Source organism: Sebastes fasciatus, chromosome 17 (assembly GCF_043250625.1).
Source record: "Sebastes fasciatus isolate fSebFas1 chromosome 17, fSebFas1.pri, whole genome shotgun sequence".
Taxonomy (NCBI): Eukaryota; Metazoa; Chordata; class Actinopteri; order Perciformes; family Sebastidae; genus Sebastes; species Sebastes fasciatus.
This window is the reverse complement of record NC_133811.1, coordinates 26,702,802-26,725,257: the sequence shown is the minus strand read 5'-3', so window position 1 is coordinate 26,725,257 and position 22,456 is coordinate 26,702,802. Positions and strand designations below refer to the sequence as shown.

At 43.5% G+C, this 22,456-nt stretch overlaps 2 protein-coding genes across 2 annotated transcripts; both read left to right on the top strand.

The window, feature by feature from the left end:
• Window positions 1-70: 70 nt before the first annotated feature.
• Window positions 71-21,684, top strand: LOC141754920 (uncharacterized). The gene is made up of 8 exons (XM_074614351.1): window positions 71-352; window positions 912-1,639; window positions 3,565-3,949; window positions 6,829-8,476; window positions 10,631-10,825; window positions 11,573-11,673; window positions 18,246-18,446; window positions 19,098-21,684. The coding sequence occupies exons 1-8, from the start codon at window positions 160-162 to the stop codon at window positions 21,032-21,034; spliced, it is 5,388 nt and encodes a 1,795-aa protein (XP_074470452.1). The 5' UTR covers window positions 71-159; the 3' UTR covers window positions 21,035-21,684.
• On the top strand, window positions 11,570-17,106 carry LOC141754130 (uncharacterized). Its single transcript, XM_074613008.1, has 2 exons — window positions 11,570-12,008; window positions 14,014-17,106. The coding sequence occupies exons 1-2, from the start codon at window positions 11,723-11,725 to the stop codon at window positions 15,255-15,257; spliced, it is 1,530 nt and encodes a 509-aa protein (XP_074469109.1). The 5' UTR covers window positions 11,570-11,722; the 3' UTR covers window positions 15,258-17,106.
• Window positions 21,685-22,456: the final 772 nt, after the last annotated feature.

Here is a 22,456-nt window from a genome sequence, read left to right as displayed (position 1 = left end):
GTATATCATTGTAATTTTTCAGTCGTTGTATTGGTGCTTTTATTGTGAAGGATTCCGAAAGTATTCGTGTTGTTGCTCTCGGAGCAGGAAGTCTGTTAGCTGTTAGCTGTTGATTAGCAGCCCCCTCAGTCTCCCGGTGTCCCGGCTCTCAGTGTGAACATGTCCCGGGTCCAGAAGCTCCGTGACTTCGTCAGTGAGCGACTCAGCGCGGCGGCCGAAGACATTTTAGGAGCTTTTGAGAAATCAATCGTTAAATATGAAGAAGAAGCGGCTCTATGTCGCCAGGTGATCTCCCGACAGCACGCGCTGCTCTGCGCGCTCCACAAACCGCTCATGGAGCTCCCGACCGCAGGTAAGTCCACACCTGGTTAGTTTACACCTGGTGAGTCCACACCTGGTTAGTCCACATCTGGTTAGTCCACACCTGGTTAGTTTACACCTGGTGAGTCCACACCTGGTTAGTCCACATCTGGTTAGTCCACACCTGGTTAGTTTACACCTGGTGAGTCCACATCTGGTTAGTCCACACCTGGTTAGGTTACAGGTTACCAGGTGGATCCAGTTCTTCGGCAGGCCACGTCTTACTAACACCTGGTCCTGGTTCAGGTGTTACACATGCCCCTGGTCCTGGTTCAGGTGTTACACATGTCCCTGGTCCTGGTTCAGGTGTTACACATGGTCCTGGTCCTGGTTCAGGTGTTACACACAAGACCCTGGTCCTGGTTCAGGTGTTACAAATGTACCTAGTCCTGGTTCAGGTGTTAAACACAAGACCCTGGTCCTGGTTCAGGTGTTACACATGTACCTGGTTCTGGTTCAGGTGTTACACATGACCCTGGTCCTGGTTCAGGTGTTCTGGTCTGAGTCAGAGCTTGAGACCGGTTTGATTTATTTCTACATGTTTGTTTCAGACGCCTTCACACAGCAGCTGCTGGAGAGAACCGAGGAGGTTCCCTCTGAGCACCAGGACCAGGAGGGAGAGCAGCTTCAAGGCCTGGACGAGGCCGACATCATCCAGTTCACCTATAATCCCAGGAGGGCATCGAGGCCAGGTGAAGACGTGGACCTGCTAGCTGCCAGGTCCGCCCGGGTAAAACCAGGACCAGCAGTTCCAGATCAGGAAGTCCATCTGGTGTCGTCTGAAACTGAAGACAGCGACGACTACAGCAAAGACTCGATCGACACCAGGTCTGCTTCAAACCAGCTGAAACCAAAGAGGATCCGAAGACCAAGAGGACCGTTCAGCTGCCGGGTCTGCAGCCGGACCTTTAAGGCCCACCGGTTTCTGATCCGCCACGTTAACAAAGCTCACCTGCAGGAGGCAGAGCCGGTCTGCGGTCTGTGCGGTGAACGGTTCGAAGCAGCAGAGAATCTGAAGCTCCACATCCAGACTCACCGGACCACTCAGAGGAGGAAGGTGGAGCTGGAGAACCAGACCAGGACCAGGACCAGAACCAGAACCAGGTCCAGAGGGAGACAGTTTCACCAGCCAGAAACCAAAGTCAACACTGGCGAGAAACCACACACCTGTGATGACTGTGGGAAGACGTTTCCACAGGTGTGGAAGAAGAGAAGCCACAGGTGTCCCTCACAGGTTGAGGGAGGTAGAAGCATGCAGAAGAAGAAGAAGAAGAAGAGGTAGAAGCGCGCAGAAGAAGAAGAGGAAGAGGTAGAAGCACGCAGAATAACAGGTAGAAGTGCGCATAAGAAGAAGAGGTAGAAGCGCACAGAAGAAGAAGAAGAGGTAGATGCCGCAGAAGAAGAGGTAGAAGCACGCTGAAGAAGAAGAAGAAGAGGTAGAAGCACGCTGAAGAAGAGGTAGAAGCGCGCAGAAGAAGAAGAAGAAGAGGTAGAAGCGCGCAGAAGAAGAAGAGGTAGAAACACGCTGAAGAAGACTTTAAGTTAATATTTCTGTTTCTGACCAGCTTTGAATTTTGAAGCTTTTTTTTGTTTATTTGTTCTGATGTTTCTGAATTTGAATAAATTAATTTTCTACTTGAAGAAACTTTAATTCTATTAACATCCTGATTATTATTATTATTATTAATATTAAGAGAGATGAACTGGGACTAAAACTGGTCAGACTGCAGCTGAGCTTTCAGTCGAGTCACATGGTCTTCCTCAGCAGAAACTCATTCAAGTTATTAAAAAGCTTCAATGAAACGTGAAGAGGTGTGAGCAGCAGGTCGATTCCTCCGTCTCTAATACTGATAAAACATCTTCAATCTAAAGGATGAATCAGACTTCTTCAGATAATACTATTAAAATAGTATTTTAATATAATGATATTTTAAATGACCATTCAGCAGATAACTGCTACCTGTGAGGAGCTCAGACTCACCTGGCGGAAGGAGGCTCAGGGTAAAAGTACACACTTTAATATACTTCATATCATTTTACACCTTTCCGGTTTACTAGAACATAAGTTGTGCTGGAAATGTAAACGGCATGAAGGCACCTTTAACTGCCTTTAATCACCTTTAACAACCTCTGTTATTACAAATCTCTCTTATTTTCAGTTATTACTCTGTCCCTACAAATAACAATCCCCAAATATTTCACCTCTTTCTTAATTTTTACACCACATAATGACTGCAGGGGGCACTCATTTAACGTCATCATTTCACATTTATCCAAATTCAACTATAGGCCTGATGCCTTAGAACAGGGGTCAGCAACCTGCGGCTCCGGAGCCACATGCGGCTCCTTCGCTCCTCTCCAGTGGCTCCCTGTGGATTTTCACAAAACTAACTGTTTTTTTGTTTACATTTTTATTTTTTATTTAACATTGTTGTAGGTCTAATGTACAACGGTACAATGGAGTATTAGGGCCACATTGAGGAAAAAAAAAAAATCAGATTTCGAGAATAAAGTCATATTATAAATTAGTAATTTAACGTGTTATTTTATTTTTTCTCGTAAAGTTATGACTTCATTCTCGTAATATTAAGACGTTTTTTTCTCATATTACGACTTTTTTTCTCGTAAAGTTATGACTATTCTCGTAATATTACGACTTTTCCCTTGTAATATTATGACTTTTTTTCCTCGTAAAATTATGACTTGATTCATGTAATATTATGACTTTATTCTGGAAATCTCAGATGTTTTTTCCCTCAATGTGGCCCTTAATACTCTGTAGTACATTTGCACTTTGTCCCTCACTGCATTAGACTTATATACTAAATACTTAGACTATAAGCTGTCATCACAATGCTCAAATGTTTTGCGGCCCCAGACAGATTTTTTTTTCTTTGCCTTAAATGTCTCTTTTGATAGTAAAGGTTGCTGACTCCTGCCTTAGAATAAAGATTAATAGACTGTAAAGCTATGGGAATTTGATTTCCATTTTTTTTTTTAAATAAAGTCGTGTCATCTGCCAACTGACTTATTATTATTTGTTTTCCCATCACATTTAACCCTACAATATTTCAGTTGCCTCACGTAGTTATAGCTCTCTCTCTCTCTCTCTCTCTCTCTCTCTCTCTCTCTCTCTCTCTCTCTCTCTCTCTATATATATATATGTATATATAGCTGACGCAGCAGGTGACGTAACAACCGAACGTAGGCAACGTCGACGTCGTGACGTCAAGACGCTGGGTTGGGGATCCCGGAAGTGTACTCGCATTGTTTACATTCTCCTCTTTGTTCCGCCAAAAATGTCCAAAAAACGGTCAAAGAGCTCCGAGAACCGGAACCAGCGGGAGACCCGGAGCCACCGGGGGAACCGGAGCCTGCGGACGGCGGTGGACGAGCAGCTGGCGGCGGCCGCGGAGGAGATCTTGTGGCCTGAAGGAGCGCGGTCAGACGGATGAGGAGGAGCAGCTGAAGGAGCTGGTGAAGGAGCGGATCACCGCGGCCGTGGAGCTCATCTTCACCGCGTTCAGAGCCTCTAGAGCGGCCGACAGAGGACCGGAGGAGCCCGCTGGAACGGGAGCCGACAGGAGAGGTTCGTGTCCCGGTCTCACTACAATGAAATGGCTCCTATAGGGAGACTAACATCATCACACATGAAATGTCTCCTATAGGGAGACTAACATCATCACACATGAAATGTCTCCTACAGGGACTAACATCATCACACATGAAATCTCTCCTATAGGGAGACTAACATCATCACACATGAAATCTCTCCTATGGGGACTAACATCATCACACATGAAATGTCTCCTATGGGGACTAACATCATCACACATGAAATGTCTCCTATAGGGAGACTAACATCATCACACATGAAATGTCTCCTATAGGGAGACTAACATCATCACACATGAAATGTCTCCTATAGGGAGACTAACATCATCACACATGAAATGTCTCCTATAGGGAGACTAACATCATCACACATGAAATGTCTCCTATAGGGAGACTAACATCATCACACATGAAATGGCTCCTATAGGGAGACTAACATCATCACACATGAAATGGCTCCTATAGGGACTAACATCATCACACATGAAATGTCTCCTATAGGGACTAACATCATCACACATGAAATGTCTCCTATAGGGAGACTAACATCATCACACATGAAATCTCTCCTATAGGGACTAACATCATCACACATGAAATGTCTCCTATGGGGACTAACATCATCACACATGAAATGTCTCCTATAGGGAGACTAACATCATCACACATGAAATGTCTCCTATGGGGAGACTAACATCATCACACATGAAATGTCTCCTATAGGGAGACTAACATCATCACACATGAAATCTCTCCTATAGGGACTAACATCATCACACATGAAATGTCTCCTATAGGGAGACTAACATCATCACACATGAAATGTCTCCTATGGGGACTAACATCATCACACATGAAATGTCTCCTATAGGGACTAACATCATCACACATGAAATGTCTCCTATAGGGACTAACATCATCACACATGAAATGTCTCCTATGGGGACTAACATCATCACACATGAAATGTCTCCTATAGGGAGACTAACATCATCACACATGAAATGTCTCCTATGGGGAGACTAACATCATCACACATGAAATGTCTCCTATAGGGAGACTAACATCATCACACATGAAATGTCTCCTATAGGGAGACTAACATCATCACACATGAAATGTCTCCTATAGGGAGACTAACATCATCACACATGAAATGGCTCCTATAGGGAGACTAACATCACACATGAAATGGCTCCTATAGGGACTAACATCATCACACATGAAATGTCTCCTATAGGGACTAACATCATCACACATGAAATGTCTCCTATAGGGAGACTAACATCATCACACATGAAATCTCTCCTATAGGGACTAACATCATCACACATGAAATGTCTCCTATGGGGACTAACATCATCACACATGAAATGTCTCCTATAGGGAGACTAACATCATCACACATGAAATGTCTCCTATGGGGAGACTAACATCATCACACATGAAATGTCTCCTATAGGGAGACTAACATCATCACACATGAAATCTCTCCTATAGGGACTAACATCATCACACATGAAATGTCTCCTATAGGGAGACTAACATCATCACACATGAAATGTCTCCTATGGGGACTAACATCATCACACATGAAATGTCTCCTATAGGGACTAACATCATCACACATGAAATGTCTCCTATAGGGACTAACATCATCACACATGAAATGTCTCCTATGGGGACTAACATCATCACACATGAAATGTCTCCTATAGGGAGACTAACATCATCACACATGAAATGTCTCCTATGGGGAGACTAACATCATCACACATGAAATGTCTCCTATAGGGAGACTAACATCATCACACATGAAATGTCTCCTATAGGGAGACTAACATCATCACACATGAATACAGTTGGACTCATTGGATCCACAAGAGTCTCAGCTTTACAGTGATACACAATTTATGTAATAATAAAGACAGATATTAACTGAATATATCAGTAATAAAAATAATAAAGACAAATATGATCTCAATATATCAGTAATTAAACTAATAATGAAGACAAATATTAACTCAATTGATCAGCAATAAAAATAATAATGAAGACAAATATAAACTCACTATATCGGTAATAAAACTAATAATAAAGTTAGATATTAACTAAATATATTAGTAATAAAACTAATAATAAACACAAATATTAACTCAATATATCAGTAATTAAACTAGTAATAAAGACAAATATTATCTCAATATATCAGTAATTAAACTAATAATAAAGTTAAATATTAACTCAATATATCATTAATAAAACTAATAATGAAGACAAATATTAACAGAATATATTAGTACTGAAACTGATAATAAAGTCAAATATTAACTCTACATATCAGTAATTTAACTAATAATAAAGTCAAATATTAACACAATATATCAGTGATAAAACTAATAAAGACAAATATTAACTCAATATATCAGTAATAAAACTAATAATAAATACAGATATTAACTCAATACATCAGTAATAAAACTAACAGTAAAGATAAATATTAACTCAATATATCAGTAATAAAAATAATAATGAAGACAAATATTAACTCAATATATCAGTAATAAAAATAATAATAAATACAGATATTTACTCAATGTCAGTAATAAAACTAACAATAAAGATAAATATTAACTCAATATATCAGTAATAAAACTAAGAATAAAGACACATATTAAAGGTACCCTATGTAACATTGTCCACTAGCGTTTAAAATGGGTACTGCAGTCCAAATTTAAAATATTGAAGAGAGTTGTCTCCAGTTTACATCTGAACTGTCAGATAGCAGAAGAGGATTTAGATGTTGAACTGTTCCTTTACAAAGTTGAAATGTTTCTGTGTTTTTCTCTGCAGAGTTTAGTCTCTCTGATGGAGAACATCCGAAGCAGAACATCTCTGTGGACCGACTTAAGGATCCTCTGCCCGGCACTTCCTCCAGACCAGACCATGTTTCTGAACAGGACCAGCAATCTGACTTTTTGGACGATCTGGCCGGCAAGGAGGAAGAGGATGAGAGCGAGGATGATGAAGCGACACCTCACTGCTGCAGAGTGTGCGGGAAGTCATTTGACAGGAAAGGGTTTTTGATGAAACACGTGGAGAAACACTTGAAGGAGGAGGAGTATCTTTGTGGTCTGTGTGGCGAGAGTTTGGAGTCCAGTGACGGTCTGAGGCTGCACCTTCAAACGCACCGCGACAGCAGCAGGACCTGCGACGTCTGCGGCAAGAAGTTCCCCTCGATCCGCGCTCAGGAGACGCACCGGAGGCTGCACACCGGAGAGAAACCCTTCCGCTGCCACGTCTGTGGCAAAGGCTTCAACCAGAAGGGCAACATGGTGACGCACCTGAGGATCCACACGGCGGAGAAGCCGTTCAGGTGCACTGTCTGCCACAAAGAGTTCAGCCACACCGGCTCTCTGGAGCGACACATGAAGGCCCACGATGGGCAGACGCCGTTCAGCTGTAAAGTCTGCGGGAAAGGCTTCAGCAAGAGCGCCGAGCTGAGGCGACATGTTCGTAGCCACGAGTCTGACGACACGCCCGCCGCCGCCGCGCCTGCCGCCAGGAGCAGACGCAGGAAGCCGAGTCTGACTCCTTCTCACTGCTGCAAGGTCTGCGGGAGTGCCTTTCACAATAAAGGTAATTTTGTGCGGCACGCAGATACGCATTTAAATGACCCTGAATGTCGCTGTGGCGTCTGCGGAGAGCAGGTGGAGTCCTCAGAGTGTCTGCAGCTTCACATCCAAAGCCACAGAGAAACCAGCAGGATCTGCGACATCTGTGGCATCAGCTTCAGGGACATGGAGATCCACATGAGGACGCACACTGGCCAGAAACCCTTCAACTGCAAAGACTGTGGCAAGGACTTCCCCAGGAAAGGCTCTCTGGAGAGACACATGAAGCTGCATGCCGGCGAGAGGCCGTACATCTGCGAGTTCTGCGGGAAGACTTTCATTGAAAACACCGTCTTGAAGAGACACATCAAGAGCCACATGGGAGGGAAGCCCAGGATTTACTCCTGTGAGGTCTGCAGCAAAAAGTTCACCATGAGCCAGCATCTGGACGTGCACAAGAGGATCCACACCGGGGAGAAACCGTACACCTGCAGGGTCTGTGGCAAGAACTTCCGGCAGATCGGCAACCTGGACTCCCACATGAGGATCCACACAGGCGAGAAGCCGTTCATCTGCAGCCTCTGCGGGAAGAGGTTTCGCCAGAAGATCTCGCTGGAGACGCACGAGAGGTTCCACAAGAAGGAGAAACCGTTCAGCTGCCAGCTCTGCAGCAAAGGCTTCGTCCAGAAGATCGACCTGAAGAGACACATGCTGACTCATACCGGGGAGAAACCCTACAGCTGCCAGGTCTGCGGGAAGAGCTACCAGGAGAAACGCTCGGTAGATTCGCACATGAAGGTTCACACCGGAGAACGGGCTGCCAAAGACTCAGTGGTGACGCCGAACCCGAAACAACAGGAAGGAGTTCACTCTGACTTCATCCAGCTGTGAACAGCTGCTGCTGTTGAAAAGTAATCTGCTGCCACAAAGCTTGGCTGTGTCCAGTCAGATGTCTGAGAAGACTAGTCTATATGTCTAATGGTTTTTCATGCTCTTAGCTTGTAGAACGACCTCTTTACAAATCTATGTTATTTAGTTTAGTAGATGGAGAACAAGACGCTGGTTCAGCCAGACGGACAACCGAAAGAGACGTCGCTCAGAGCAACAGTTGACTCAGAAGAGAAGAAATCAGCAGTCATTGGTAAAACAAACTGGAAGCTGCAGATTTAAAGGGACTGTTTGAAACTTCTTACAGGTATAAATCGATCCGGGTCGGTGTCCCATGCACGCTCAGGTGTGGCTACGCTGTTCAGACAAAACTCCAACACAAACTACACAGAAGCACCAAAACAGCAAAGTTATATCTAGTGAAGCCCGTCTTGCAAAACAGTGTTGGCCGTGGTCGGAGGACGCGGGGGAGACCGTAGCTTTGGTCTCCAGGGCCGGAGTCTCTGCTGTACTCTGCTCCTCTGCCTGCTTGCCTTCACTCACACACCGCGCTCATCCTCGCTATTTCGCTCCACTTTCACGTGCATGCGCGCACACTCCACACTGCAGAAGAGTTAGTTTAGCTCTGAGAATATCTAGTGAATGAACAGTGGACGTTTGTGCAGAAATAACTGCTGCAGCTCCTCCAGACCAACAGAGGTTTCCCGTGTCTTGTGAAGTGACGGGGCTCCGCAGCAAGAAACGTTATCGTCTCCGGCCAAAACTCCGGTGTCTCCCCTGTTCCCTCCGACCATGGTCGGGAGGCTGAGGCAGGAAAGCCAACACTAGGATCAGCGATGATTCATGGAGAGACCTTCGTCTGGTCAGCTAACATTACTGCCAAGCAGGTGAAATATAGAGTGATATTGTGGTTTTAGCTGACGTGTTTCGTCTCACTGTGTTGAGCGATGCTCGTTCATGTCTATGTAGAGCGAGCACAAGCGCGAGCCCGACGCTGACTTTGGTTGACTTAACGGCCACAGGTATCGCTGTTAACAAGCATTTCTGATTCTTACAAACAGTCCCTTTAAACAGGAACCTGTTCCTGTTTAAAGGGACTGTTTGTAACGAGGGCATGCTTAGATCAATAAATCTGATCAATCAGCTGGTCGTAACCGCCCTCGTACAGTCTCGTACAAAGCCCCGATGATTGATGGTTGATTGCTCGCTGTGGTCGTTGTGGATGGAGTCGGTGGCAGACTAGCGTAATCTGCTGGATGGTGAGTTTTAAGATGGCGGCCTAGTTCGACCTTTAGTCCAAACTTGTTTATCGCACAGCTTACAGATCACTTCGTTCATGTTCTCCGGCTCTCCTTTTCCGTTTGGTTTAAAACCAAAGAGTCGGCAAACAGACGCATTTGCATTCTTTTTGCTAACGAGAGCGGACATCTTTCCTGCTGCAGTTAGGGCTAGCAGGGCTGCACTGAGTAGCTTCATTCATAACGTTGACATCAGAATTTGTATTATTCGTAACTTACAGAAACAACAGTCCACCTTCTCTCCCATGCTATCCCAGCATGTTGTTCCTTTTGTTTGATTCGCTGTTGCGGTTCTGGTTCCTGGTGTGGTTCTGGTTCCTGGTTCTGGTTCCTCCATCAGCAGCAGAGAAATGATTTGTTTAGTGACAGAAACATTACATTGATTATATTTTGTTTGTTTGATCTCTTTTGATTCTGACTTAAAGAGTTTGTTTTATATAAGTCAACATTTAATATAGAAGGAATTGAATGAAAATAAATGAAAAAACACTTTAATGAAACAATGTTAATGTCAAACAATATTGATAATAAAAACATTTCAGATTTCCTGTTGTTTCTTTTTCTCTGAAATATTCTATAATAATAATATTCTATAATAATAAAAAAAATCTATAATAAAGATATTCTTTCATTTATTCCTCATATTAGCTTTAATTGAGTTTCACGTCTTTATAAAATAATCTGTCGGAGAAGAACCGACTTCACTGGGAGTCAAACAACACTGACCCAAGTACAAAAGACTAAAGATTAATTTTGGATTGATTATTAATGGACTGATTGATCTGCAAAAAAGCAGACAAGACACAGGAACACGGTGTCGGATTTACCGTTTGCAGATGTTCGCAACGTCCGCAGCTACCACAGCGCCGACTGCAACGCGGACCACGCCCTCGTTGGTGTGTCCTATCAATCTGAAACCCAAACGTCGACACCACACAAGACCAAAGCCTCTCCCAAGATCAACACTGCCAGGACCACACTGTCCAGTCCTTGCCGCTCAAGGACTGGACTCCACAGCCACTCAAGGAAGTGCTACCCCCACCAACCGACGTGAATCATTGTCTATAAGACAGACGGAGGCCAAGAAAAAAAAAAAAAGTTAAGTTCTGGTCACATTATTATTATTAATAAAATTATTGTTATTATCAGTTAATTATTGAGCTCATAGTTAAAGGTGCTCTTTTGCTAAACAACATCATAATGAGACAGACCTACATTAAAGTAGCCTACCTAGTAAAGTGTGTATTACTACTTGTACTTCAGTATCAGAGTAATTCTTGTTGGTTGGCGGTGCTTGGTATTTCCTCAACCTGCTGCCGGGTCACAAACTTTCTCATTTTACAGCTAAACAGTACACTACAAGATGATTCTGAACACATCTGAGGAGAGAAATAGACATTACAGTAACAGAATATTGATTAATATTTGATCAGCGCTGCCTAGTTTGACCGTTTGATCGGAGTTGGTGAGTGATTGACAGCTGCTCAGAGACGGCAAGGCTCCAGATCAGCTCTGATTGATTGTTTTCCTCCGGTCGGTGAAATAAAAGGACACAGAGACACATGATTTTTCAGATTATCTGTCTCATGTACTACTGTCAAGATGTAGAGACCATTTTATAAAAATAATTTATGTTTTTTTCATATTTGATCCATTTCTACCCACTGCTGCTTTATTTTGATGCTAATACTTTAGTACTTTTCCTTCAGTACAATGTGGACTTGTTACAGAGTATTTCTACACTGTAGTATTACTACTTGTACTTCTGTTTCAGAGTACTTGTTGTTGTTGTTGTAGTTATTCGCCCTCCGGTCCAGCAGGGTTCGCTGTTCGCTTCCGCCGCTTCGCTCTCGTCGCAGCGAACTGTCGTCGACGCGGAACTCCGTGTTTGGTGTCTGGTGTGTTTACGGCCCCGCTGGCTCTCTTTGTCCGCAGAAAAGGAGCAGAATGTGCGCCGTGCAGCTGCTGCGGGTGTCGGTACATGAGCGGATCAGCGCCGCCGCTGAAGACGTTCTGCTGCGGGTGGAAAAAGGAGAAGAAGCGGCTGAAATCCCGGCGCTGAGAGCGCTGCTCACCGAGCGGCTAACGGCGGCTGCGGAGGAGATTGTCGGTCTGTTTGAGGAAACCGTGGCGGAGTACGAAGACAGAGCTGAGCGGTCAGAGCGGGAGATCTGCCGCCAGAGGAGGCTGCTCGATGCCGTGCTGAAGCCCCAAGTCAAGCTGACCAGAGCAGGTCAGTCCCGAGGACACCACGGAGACATGAGGACGCTAGTTAGCTGTAGCTCCGCGAACATCAACAATTCTCCTAAACGGAAACATTTTGTTCAGTTTTATGTTCACAGTCTGAGACACACTGACGTCTACTGCTGGACCGGACAGAGAAATATGAAAATATAACTATTTAAATTGATATTAAACAACAAATAAATTGTTAACAGCTAAAAACTACAGGTCCCATGAATCTAACACAATGCAGCGCCAGCAAAGCCTCATGGGAGTTGTAGTTTTTACATCGGTTACCCTGTAAAAGTGGTATTTTGTGTGATTTTTATCATTATTTCCGTGACACCGCAGTCATTGACGCAATACCCGTCTCACACCAGTGACCAGGGTCGGACCCGGGTTATCTGACCCTGGTTCAACCAGGGACCAATGCATAATGATTAGCTCAGGTGATAGAGATGGTTGGAGGGGTCAGAGGTCTGGAGGACAACAGAGAGGGTCGGGTGATAGTGACATCATCGATTATGTGCAAAAACATAAAATGTCACAGAATGATTCATGTTTTTGGGATAATATGGAGTAAATATACAGTACAGACAGCATTTTAATTAAAGCATTAAATAACATGTTTAACTATGTTGTACCACAAATACTACACTGCTCACACTACATCACTTATAATACACCAATAATAATACACTACTAATACTACACTGCTATTAATACATGACTAATACTGCACCACTAATATTACACAACTAATAATAATAAATTTTATTTGGTGGCACCTTTCAAGACACCCAAGAACACCTTACAAAGATAAAATTACACTCAAACAGATAAAAACAGCCAGACATGACAGAGACACGTCTAGGCAGACACATGATGGACTGATGGACACACTACAGTGAATATGCCAGTTTGAACAGGTGAGTTTTGAGGTGGGATTTGAATGTTGTGATAGTATCAGACTGCCGGATGTGTGGAGGGAGGGAGTTCCAGAGCCTGGGAGCAGAGCAGCTGAACGCCCTGGCTCCCATGGTGCTGAGGCGTGATACTACGCTGCTAATACTACATCACTATTAATACACCGCAAATACACTGCCAACACTACACCGCTAATACTTCATTACTATTACTACACCGCTATTAATACACCACTAATACCACACTGCTAATAATACACTACTGTTATTATACCAGTAATACTACACCGCTATTAATACACCACTAATACTACACTACTAATAATACACTAAAGTTATTATACCACTATTAATACACCACTGATACTACACCGCTAATACTACAGAGCTAGCTAATGCTAAACAGATAATACTACACTGCTGATGTTAAACCACCAATACTGCACCGCTAGCTAATGTTACACAGCTAATACTACACAGCCAACACTAGGCTGCTATGAGACCAGAATTGTCTCAACACGAAAGTTGTGCTCCCCGTCGTCTGGACCTGTTGGAGGCCCGCAAACCTCCGATATCGGCTGCTTTCCGTTAATTTATCTCCAGCAGAAGGAGATGTTGAAGCAGAGAGTGAGTGAGAGAGACAGTCAGTGTGTTGTGATAATTCTGACGGTTGGATTTCATGTAGACTAATTCACTACGTTGATTTCACCCGTTCACCGCACACACAAATGCCATCGTGAAAATAAACACGCTAAACTTCAGCTTTAGCGTCAGTATTAGTTTTAGCTTTAGTTTCAGTATTAGCTCTTTGCTCCAGTATTAGCTTTAGCTTTAATTTCAGTATTAGTTTTAGTTTCAGTATTAGTTTTAGTTTCAGTATTAGTTTTAGTTTCAGTATTAGTTTTAGTTTCAGTATTAGCTTTGGCTTCAGAAATAGCTTTAAATAAATGGCTGACTTATCTGCCTACTTGGGTCAGAGGAGTTCTTGTTGGTGTTGAAAGACTGTAGATGTGTTTGTGTGCTCCACCTCAGTAACGGCTGCATCTGGTAGAACATAAACTTATCATGTCTGTTTCCTGTTTCCTGCAGACGTCCAGCAGCTGTTGGTGGTTAAAGAAGAGGTTCCCCCTGAGCAGCAGGAGCGGAGCTCCAGTCTGGACCAGGAGGACCCAGAGCCCCCACACATTAAAGAGGAACAGGAGGAACTCTGGACCAGTCAGGAGGGAGAGCAGCTTCAAGGGCTGGAGGAGGCTGATATCACCAAGTTCCCATTCACTCCTGTCCCTGTGAAGAGTGAAGATGATGAAGAGGAACCTCAGTCCTCTCAGCTTCAGCAAAGACAAACTGAACAGATGGAAACAGAAGCTGATGGAGAGGACTGTGGAGGACCAGAACCAGCCAGCAACTCAGATCCAGATAGACATTTACAGCCAGTTAATGAAGACAGTTCTCTGGAGTCTTCTGAAACTGATGACAGTGATTGGTCACAAACAAACGAAGCTCAGTCAGGTGTCGAGGCTCAGAAACACAGCAAAGACCCTGAGAGTGATAATGGATCTTCGTCTAAGGAGAGACCATTTCCTTGCTCCTATTGTGGTAAAAGATTTAGCTTGAAGGGAAATTTGAACAGACACATTAGAGACCACACAGGTGAGAGACCGTTTCCATGTACAGGTTGTGATAAATCATTCAAAGACAGCGGATCATTAACGGCACACATGAGGTGTCACACCGGAGAGCAGCCGTACAGCTGCTTGTTCTGCGGGAAGAACTTCAGCGGGAGAGGAAACATGACCCGACACATGAGGATCCACACCGGAGAAAAACCGTTCACCTGCTCGGTGTGCAATAAAAGCTTTCATGTAAAAGAACACCTCAACAGACACATGAAATACCATACCGGGGAGAAACCCTTCAGCTGCTCCGTCTGTGGCAAAGGGTGTGCTCAGAAAACAGACCTGAAGAAACACATGAGAGTCCACACGGGAGAGAAACCCTTCAGTTGTCCGTTCTGCGGAAAGTGCTGTGCTGAAAAAGGAGACTTGACCAAACATATGAGAGTCCACACAGGAGAGAAACCATTCAGCTGCAACGTCTGTGGGAAAAGTTGTGCCCAGAAAGGGAGCCTGAAGATTCACATGAGAGTCCACACAGGAGAGAAACCGTTTAGCTGCTCTGTCTGTGGGAAATGTTTCACTGTTACGGGACATTTAAAGAGACACATGAAGCTGCATGCAGCTGACGGTCGGGAAGCCGACGGTCAGGAGGCCGAGGCTGTAGATTCACATTCAGCCAAAGTACAACAGGAAGTCGAACCTTTGAACACATCATGATGGTCCATCTGTCAGGAGACACGCAGCCATGTTCATCAAACTTCTCATGTAGGGTGTTCATTACATGACTGTTATAGATGAAGTGATTGAAATGGTCAGAAATACATTAATTGATAATGTAGAATAGGAATCATGTGGTGTAGCATCCAGAGAATCAACCCTTTCTTCCAGAGACCAGATCACAAGTCCAGTTAGTCCGTTGAAGTTGTTTCTTTGTTGCTTGAGCACCTCAACGGCTGCTGCCGTAGACCATCATCAGTAACAAGATCTGAACTTGAACCCAAGACTTTAATAGGACCCGTCAGGTTCAGACGTCTGACCAGTTCTGATGGCAGAACTGCTTGTACCTGTTCAGACATGATGAACTTTGTGTTTCTGAGGAGGTCCATGCCGGCCTGGTGTAGTTTTGGTGGCTACATGCAGAACCATAAACACAGTCACGGTTTGTTTGTTGTGATCCAACCACTTTAAGTCACTTTAACAGCCCACCTTAAGAGGCGGAGCCGGAGTTGCAGGATACAGGAAGTCGGCTCCGGTCTCTGGCTTGCTTGAGCGGAGGAGTTGAAGTTTCATAGCATTTATTCAGCGACAAATAAACTGTACACACACTGCTACAGCTATAATGCCACCAACAACCTCACACTCACCGCCAACACACACACGGACGCTCGTTAAAGTTACGCCGCGCTGATCGACTATGTGTGTGATGGCAGCGGCGAGCAAGAAGCCTCCGGCAATGCTAGAGCTGTTAACGTAGCACAATACACAGACTGTTTATCGGGCAAACGCTATCGTTAATCCGGGCAGACACACAGCTGACAACCTTCTAAAATACACTAAATGTGCGATGGAGACTTTTACTGGGAAAGTGGCGGCATGTTCGCGACACTACACACAGCATCATAGCTGCTAAGTTAACGCTCCCGGACGGGTGAACTGGGTTCTCAGTTGTCTGTTGTGCTCGTACACTGCAGCTGGCGCGAGGCCCAAATCTTTTTGGTTAACGGTTAATAATCGGTTCATGAGGGTCAGTTATCTGTTAAGAACATTTTTCAAAATGAGCATCCCTAATAATGTTACAAAAATATGAAGAAGTTTGAGTCATAATCAGAATAACAACAACACAGTTTAAACTGACAAATGCAGGAAAGACAGCTAGCTGTATGCTGTGGGTGTTTACCGCTTGAATTATGTTTTTATATTTATCTTTTACTTGCTCTCAAGTCCGTTTCACACCACTGGAGACGGAGACGCAGCTGAAAACCGTTGATAACCAGCGTCGTAGGACCGCTTAGTGGGATCATGGTTGTTCAGGTTAGTTAAGCCTGATAACGAGAAGATACTCTGGATATGTTTAACTGGCTTTGTAGTACGGACCCCTGGACAGCTTCTTCCTGTGTTTACTTTAAACTGACCAATGAGAGGAGAGAACATTGTCACCCAACTTTCAGTGAATCATTTTGGTTCGCTTGATTTGTGTTTGTGTGTGAAAAGAATCCAGAAGAAACCAAATACAGGTTTTAAATCCTGGAGGAAACGGATTGATCCGGATCCCAGACTGAGTCAGATGATCCATTTATTTATTGAACTATATATATGCAGAACTGAGTATCACACACATAGGTGTGTTAATGAAGAAACAAGTTTTTATTATTATATGTCACTTATATGTCACACAATATGTTATGTAGAATCATGTGATGTTCATAATTTGAGAAGAGAACCAGCTGCAGGACGTGAAGAAGAAACACATGTTTTTACTTCCTCTTGTATGAATGAACTCTTTCAGCAACATGTGATTATTTAAACTAAAAATAAAACTGATCATTGTTTAAAACTTCATTATAAATACGAGCATTGAAAGTATATTTTTCCATGTATTCATTCGGTCAGGCGTCTTCTTTCCATCAGTTTCAGGTGTCAGCTGGTTGAGTTCAGTAGAAATGTACAGCGAGCCAGTGGGTTTAGTGTGACGTCCAAATAACACGAGAAATAATTCACAAATTCAAATCAGCTGGGAGAAACTTCTGTTTTTACAGTGTTTCCATCACAGACTGACCTCCGCTCAGCCTCGCTAGTCAAACCCCACAGAAACATTAACCCCAAGGATTTAACATGGTACTTAAAGTACACAAGAAATCAGAGGAACGCCAGCAGAAAATCTAGCCCGCGACAGAAGACTTTGACCAATCACAGGTCATTTCAGAGAGAGAGAGCGTTCCTATTGGTTTTGCTCCGGCTGGTGGGCGGTGCTTGGTATTTCCTCAACTGATCTCAACATGGCTGCTGGATCACAAACTTTCTGATTTTACAGCTAAACAGTACACTACTATTTGAGTCTGAACACATCTGATGAGATAAATAGGCATTACAGTAACAGAATATTGATTAATATTTGATCAGCGCTGCCTAGTTTTGACCGTTTGATCGGAATTTGCGAGTGATTGACAGCTGCTCAGAGACGGCAAGGCTCCAGATCAGCTCTGATTGGTTGTTTTCCTCCGGTCTGTGAAAAAAAAGGACACAGAGACACATGATTTTTTCAGATTATCTGTCATGTACTACTGTCAAGATGTAGAGACCATTTTATAAAAATAATTTATGTTTTTTTAATCATATTTGTTCCATTTCTACCCACTGCAGCTTTATTTTGATGCTAATACCTTTCCTTCAGTACAATGTGGACTTTTAACAGAGTATTTCTACACTGTAATATTACTACTTGTTCTTCAGTATCAGAGTAATTCTTGTTGCAGTTCGCCCTCCGGTCCAGCAGGGTTCGCTGTTCGCTTCCGCCGCTCGCTCTGTCGCAGGAACATCTCCTCCGCCGCGGAACTCCGCGTTTGGTGTTGGTGGCTCTCAGCGCCGGGATTTCAGCCGCTTCTCTCCTTTGTCCCCCGCAGCAAAGGAGCAGAATGTGCGCCGTGCAGCTGCTGCCGGGTGTCGGTACATGAGCGGATCGGCGCGTTCTGCTGCGGGTGGGAAAAGGAGAAGAAGCGGCTGAAATCCCGGCGCTGAGAGCGCTGCTCACCGAGCGGCTAACGGCGGCTGCGGAGGAGATTGTCGGTCTGTTTGAGGAAACCGTGGCGGAGTACGAAGACAGAGCTGAGCGGTCAGAGCGGGAGATCTGCCGCCAGAGGAGGCTGCTCGATGCCGTGCTGAAGCCCCAAGTCAAGCTGACCAGAGCAGGTCAGTCCCGAGGACACCACGGAGACATGAGGACGCTAGTTAGCTCCGGACCGGCCCAGGATAACCGGGTTAACGGGGCGTTTATTGAGTTCTTCCGCTTTTCAGCGACAGCTACCGATCTGCACTGGTAGTTAATGTCATGACGTCACACCGGAGGGTAGTTGACGTCGTTCTGTCGTCACCTGGAGCTCTGGAGCTCTCTGGTAGCTATAGTTACCTGACCAGGCTAAATGATGCTACATGTTAGCCGTGTTGCTGCTGGCGTCGCCTGCTGGAGAAACACTGAACATCCATCAAGTTATTAGTAATTAAATATTAGTAGTAGCTGTATTTTAGTCTGTTTGAAACTCTATCTATATATATATATATATAGATAGAATATTAAATAAGTTATTGGTTGAAATATATCATTAATCTGTGTCATAATGTGTGTCATTATGGTCCTGCTGCCATATGGGTTTAATAATCTTTAAATTAGTCAATGCAAAATAAATTAGTCAAACATTCATTACATAAACGTGTTTTCGGCATCCCAGGTCAGACTTATTGTGACTTAATACTGACTGTTGGGCTGAAGTTTAATACTGAAACTCACATGATGATGTCACAGTTTTACATAACGTCTCTGTGTGTGTTTCCTGTTTCCTGCAGACGTCCAGCAGCTGTCGGTGGTTAAAGAAGAGGTTCCCCCTGAGCAGCAGGAGTGGAGCTCCAGTCTGGACCAGGAGGACCCAGAGCCCCCACACATTAAAGAGGAACAGGAGGAACTCTGGACCAGTCAGGAGGGAGAGCAGCTTCAAGGGCTGGAGGAGGCTGATATCACCAAGTTCCCATTCACTCCTGTCCCTGTGAAGAGTGAAGATGATGAAGAGAAACCTCAGTCCTCACAGCTTCATCAAAGACAAACTGAACAGATGGAAACAGAAGCTGATGGAGAGGACTGTGGAGGACCAGAACAAGCCAGGAACTCAGATCCAGATAGACATTTACAATCTGATATTGATGACAAGACTGGAGACATTGCTATAGCTGAGATTGAAGTCAGTTGTGATGAATGGGAGGAGACCAGAGAACCTCAGTCAGGTTTAAACTCTCAGGACAAAAAGGAACTTCCCGTTAATGATTCGAGATGTAATTCTCCTCAGAAACCATTCAGCTGCTCAGTTTGTGGGAAGAAATTTACAAAAAACGGCTTCCTGAAGACACACATAAGAACGCACACAGGGGAGAAACCATTCAGCTGCTCAGTGTGTGGAAAGAAATATACAAAAAAGGGATATCTGGTCCAACACATGGCCGTCCATAGAGGTGAGACAGGACAGAGCTGCAGCGTTTGTAACAAAAGACTTGTCTGGCACTCAGGAGTCGAATGCCATCAGTGTGTCTCGCCTGCTGGTGGAGTGAGATATAACTCTGAGTGTGATAAAAGACTTTGCTACAGTCATCATCTGAAGAAAGACATAGGGACTCACGCAGAAGATAATCTGTTTAGTTGCTCAGTTTGTGGTAGAAAATTTACACAAAGAGGATACCTGAACCTACACATGGCGCGTCACACGGGGAAGATCCGCTTCCGTTGCTGTGTTTGTGATAAAAAATTTGCTTGGCGTCACGAACTCAAAAGCCACAAGTGTGTTGATGATGCATCATCACAGAATCAAAGTGAGCAAACAGGAGCTGATAAAGGATCAGATACTGATGGAAAGACTTCAGACTCCGACTCTGAACCTGAGACTGAAGTCAGAGATGATGATGAACCTCAGTCAGGTTTAAACACTCAGAATAATGATAAAGTCCCGGTCAGTGATGTGGGAAGCAGCACCGGCAATAAATCATTTATCTGTTCTGAGTGTGGGAAAACATTTTGTGGTGAGGACAATCTGCAGTCACACATGAGAACGCACACAGGAGAGAAACCCTTTAGCTGCTCGTTCTGTGAGAAAGGATTTACACAAAAAGGATATCTGGCAAACCACATGACCGTCCACACGGAGGAGAAACGATTCCTTTACTGTGTTTGTGGTAAAAGATTCGCTTGGCGTTATAATCTGAAAAACCACGAGTGTGTTGGTGATTCATCGCAGAACAGAGAGGCAGAAGCTCCAGCCAGCAGCTCAAACGCTTCAGACACTTCTAAACTTCAGACTGAAGCCAGTCCCGATGACTGTAAAGAGACCGGGGAAAGTTTAAACTCTCTAAAAACTAACAACGTCCTTGAAGGTGATGCGAGAAGTGATCTCGCAGAGAGACCGTTCAGCTGCTCTGAGTGTGCTAAAAGATTTCGGCGCAAGAAAAATCTGCAGGAACACATGAGAATTCATACGGGAGAGAAACCATATGGGTGTTCAGTGTGCATGAAATATTTTTCATGCAGCGGATCGTTACGAAAACACCTGAGAATTCACACAGGAGAGAAACCCTTCAGCTGCTCTGTGTGTGGCAACCGTTTCACTGAAAGTGGACATCTGAAGGTGCACATGAGGACTCACACAGGAGAGAAACCGTTCAGCTGTTCAGTTTGTGGTAAAAGTTTTACCTGGAGGCAAAGCTTTAATAATCACATGAAATATCACAAAAACACGTCATGAGGGTCAGTCAGTGTTAATCAAAGTCCCGTAACAGAGAAACTCAAACTCTGCTGCATCATTTCACTGTTACACACCAGGTGACAGAAGAGTTCACAGTTCACTTGTTAAAGGAACATTCTGCTTTATTTCAACCAACTTTGCCCTCACTAGCTCCGAGAGAAACCATGTATATCAGAGCGAGATGCTCCAGATTCCTGCAGCTTTCCAGCTTAAAGTAAACACAGGAAGTAGCCGTCTGGAGCGGCCATGTTGGATAACTGGATAATATATCACTCTGTATATTCATCCGTCAGTTTGTTCAAGTGTGTGAGACTTCTACTGCACTTATAAAATACATAAAATAAAAATAAAAATGTGCTCACTGCACTCCTGAGGGGAAAAACTTTACAGTACAGTTGGACCTGTTGATGCCAGACTTAAATGTACAACAGAGTGATCCCATCGGTGTAATTACAACTCAACATTACCGTCCTGTGAGCCAACACCAGGAAACTGCTTCTACATTGTGTTTGACTTTACAACAGCAACTTGCAGTTTAAACATTTCTGTACTTTCATTGCCTGAATGGAAAACAAAGAATGTGATTCTGACGTCAGAGGGAGTTTGAAACGGACGGAAATGCCATTTTAAACAATATTCATATATATCATGATGTTGTACATTAATGGTATTAATACTTAGATTACAGATTAATCAAAGTGGTTTCACTGTAAATAAAAAAACAAGATTTATTAATTATAATATAAAGATATTATAAACTCTGTTATTACTGTTATTGACAGGAAGTGTGGTGAATATATTTTATTCTAATGATTCTGTTTTTTTGTTCTTCCTGTTTCAGATTATTTCACATTGTAACTAACAAGAAACATAATAAAACATAATCATTCATGTCAGTTTATATATTCAGTTTTTAGGCTTTTATTAAACTGAATGACACTGAAGTGATATGTGGAGTTGCTGGTTTGTGACATCGGAGGGCAGAACAACAGCACAAATCATATCAGTTTATAAGTCGTATAAGTATTAAGTAGAGATGCAACAATCCACTTTTTTCAGTTCTGATTCCGATGCCTGAATTTGGATATCTGCTGATACTGATATAATTCAGCTCTTTTTTCGTTAAATTTAAGTGTATTAAGAATAAAATAATAATATGGAATCATAAAATATTATTATAATAAAATATCATTATTAATAATATTATTAATAATTATAATTATACTGATGATAATAATAGATTAATAATGATAATAATAATAATAATTATTATTATTATGGCGTCCTCATGGCTCTGTTTTCATGCTTTAAAAAATCTAGCTCGTGACGGAAAAATTTCAGAGAGAGGAGTGTTCCTATTGGCTGTGCTCCGGTCATGTGAGCAGTGCTCGGTATTCCCTCAAGATATCTCAACATGACTGC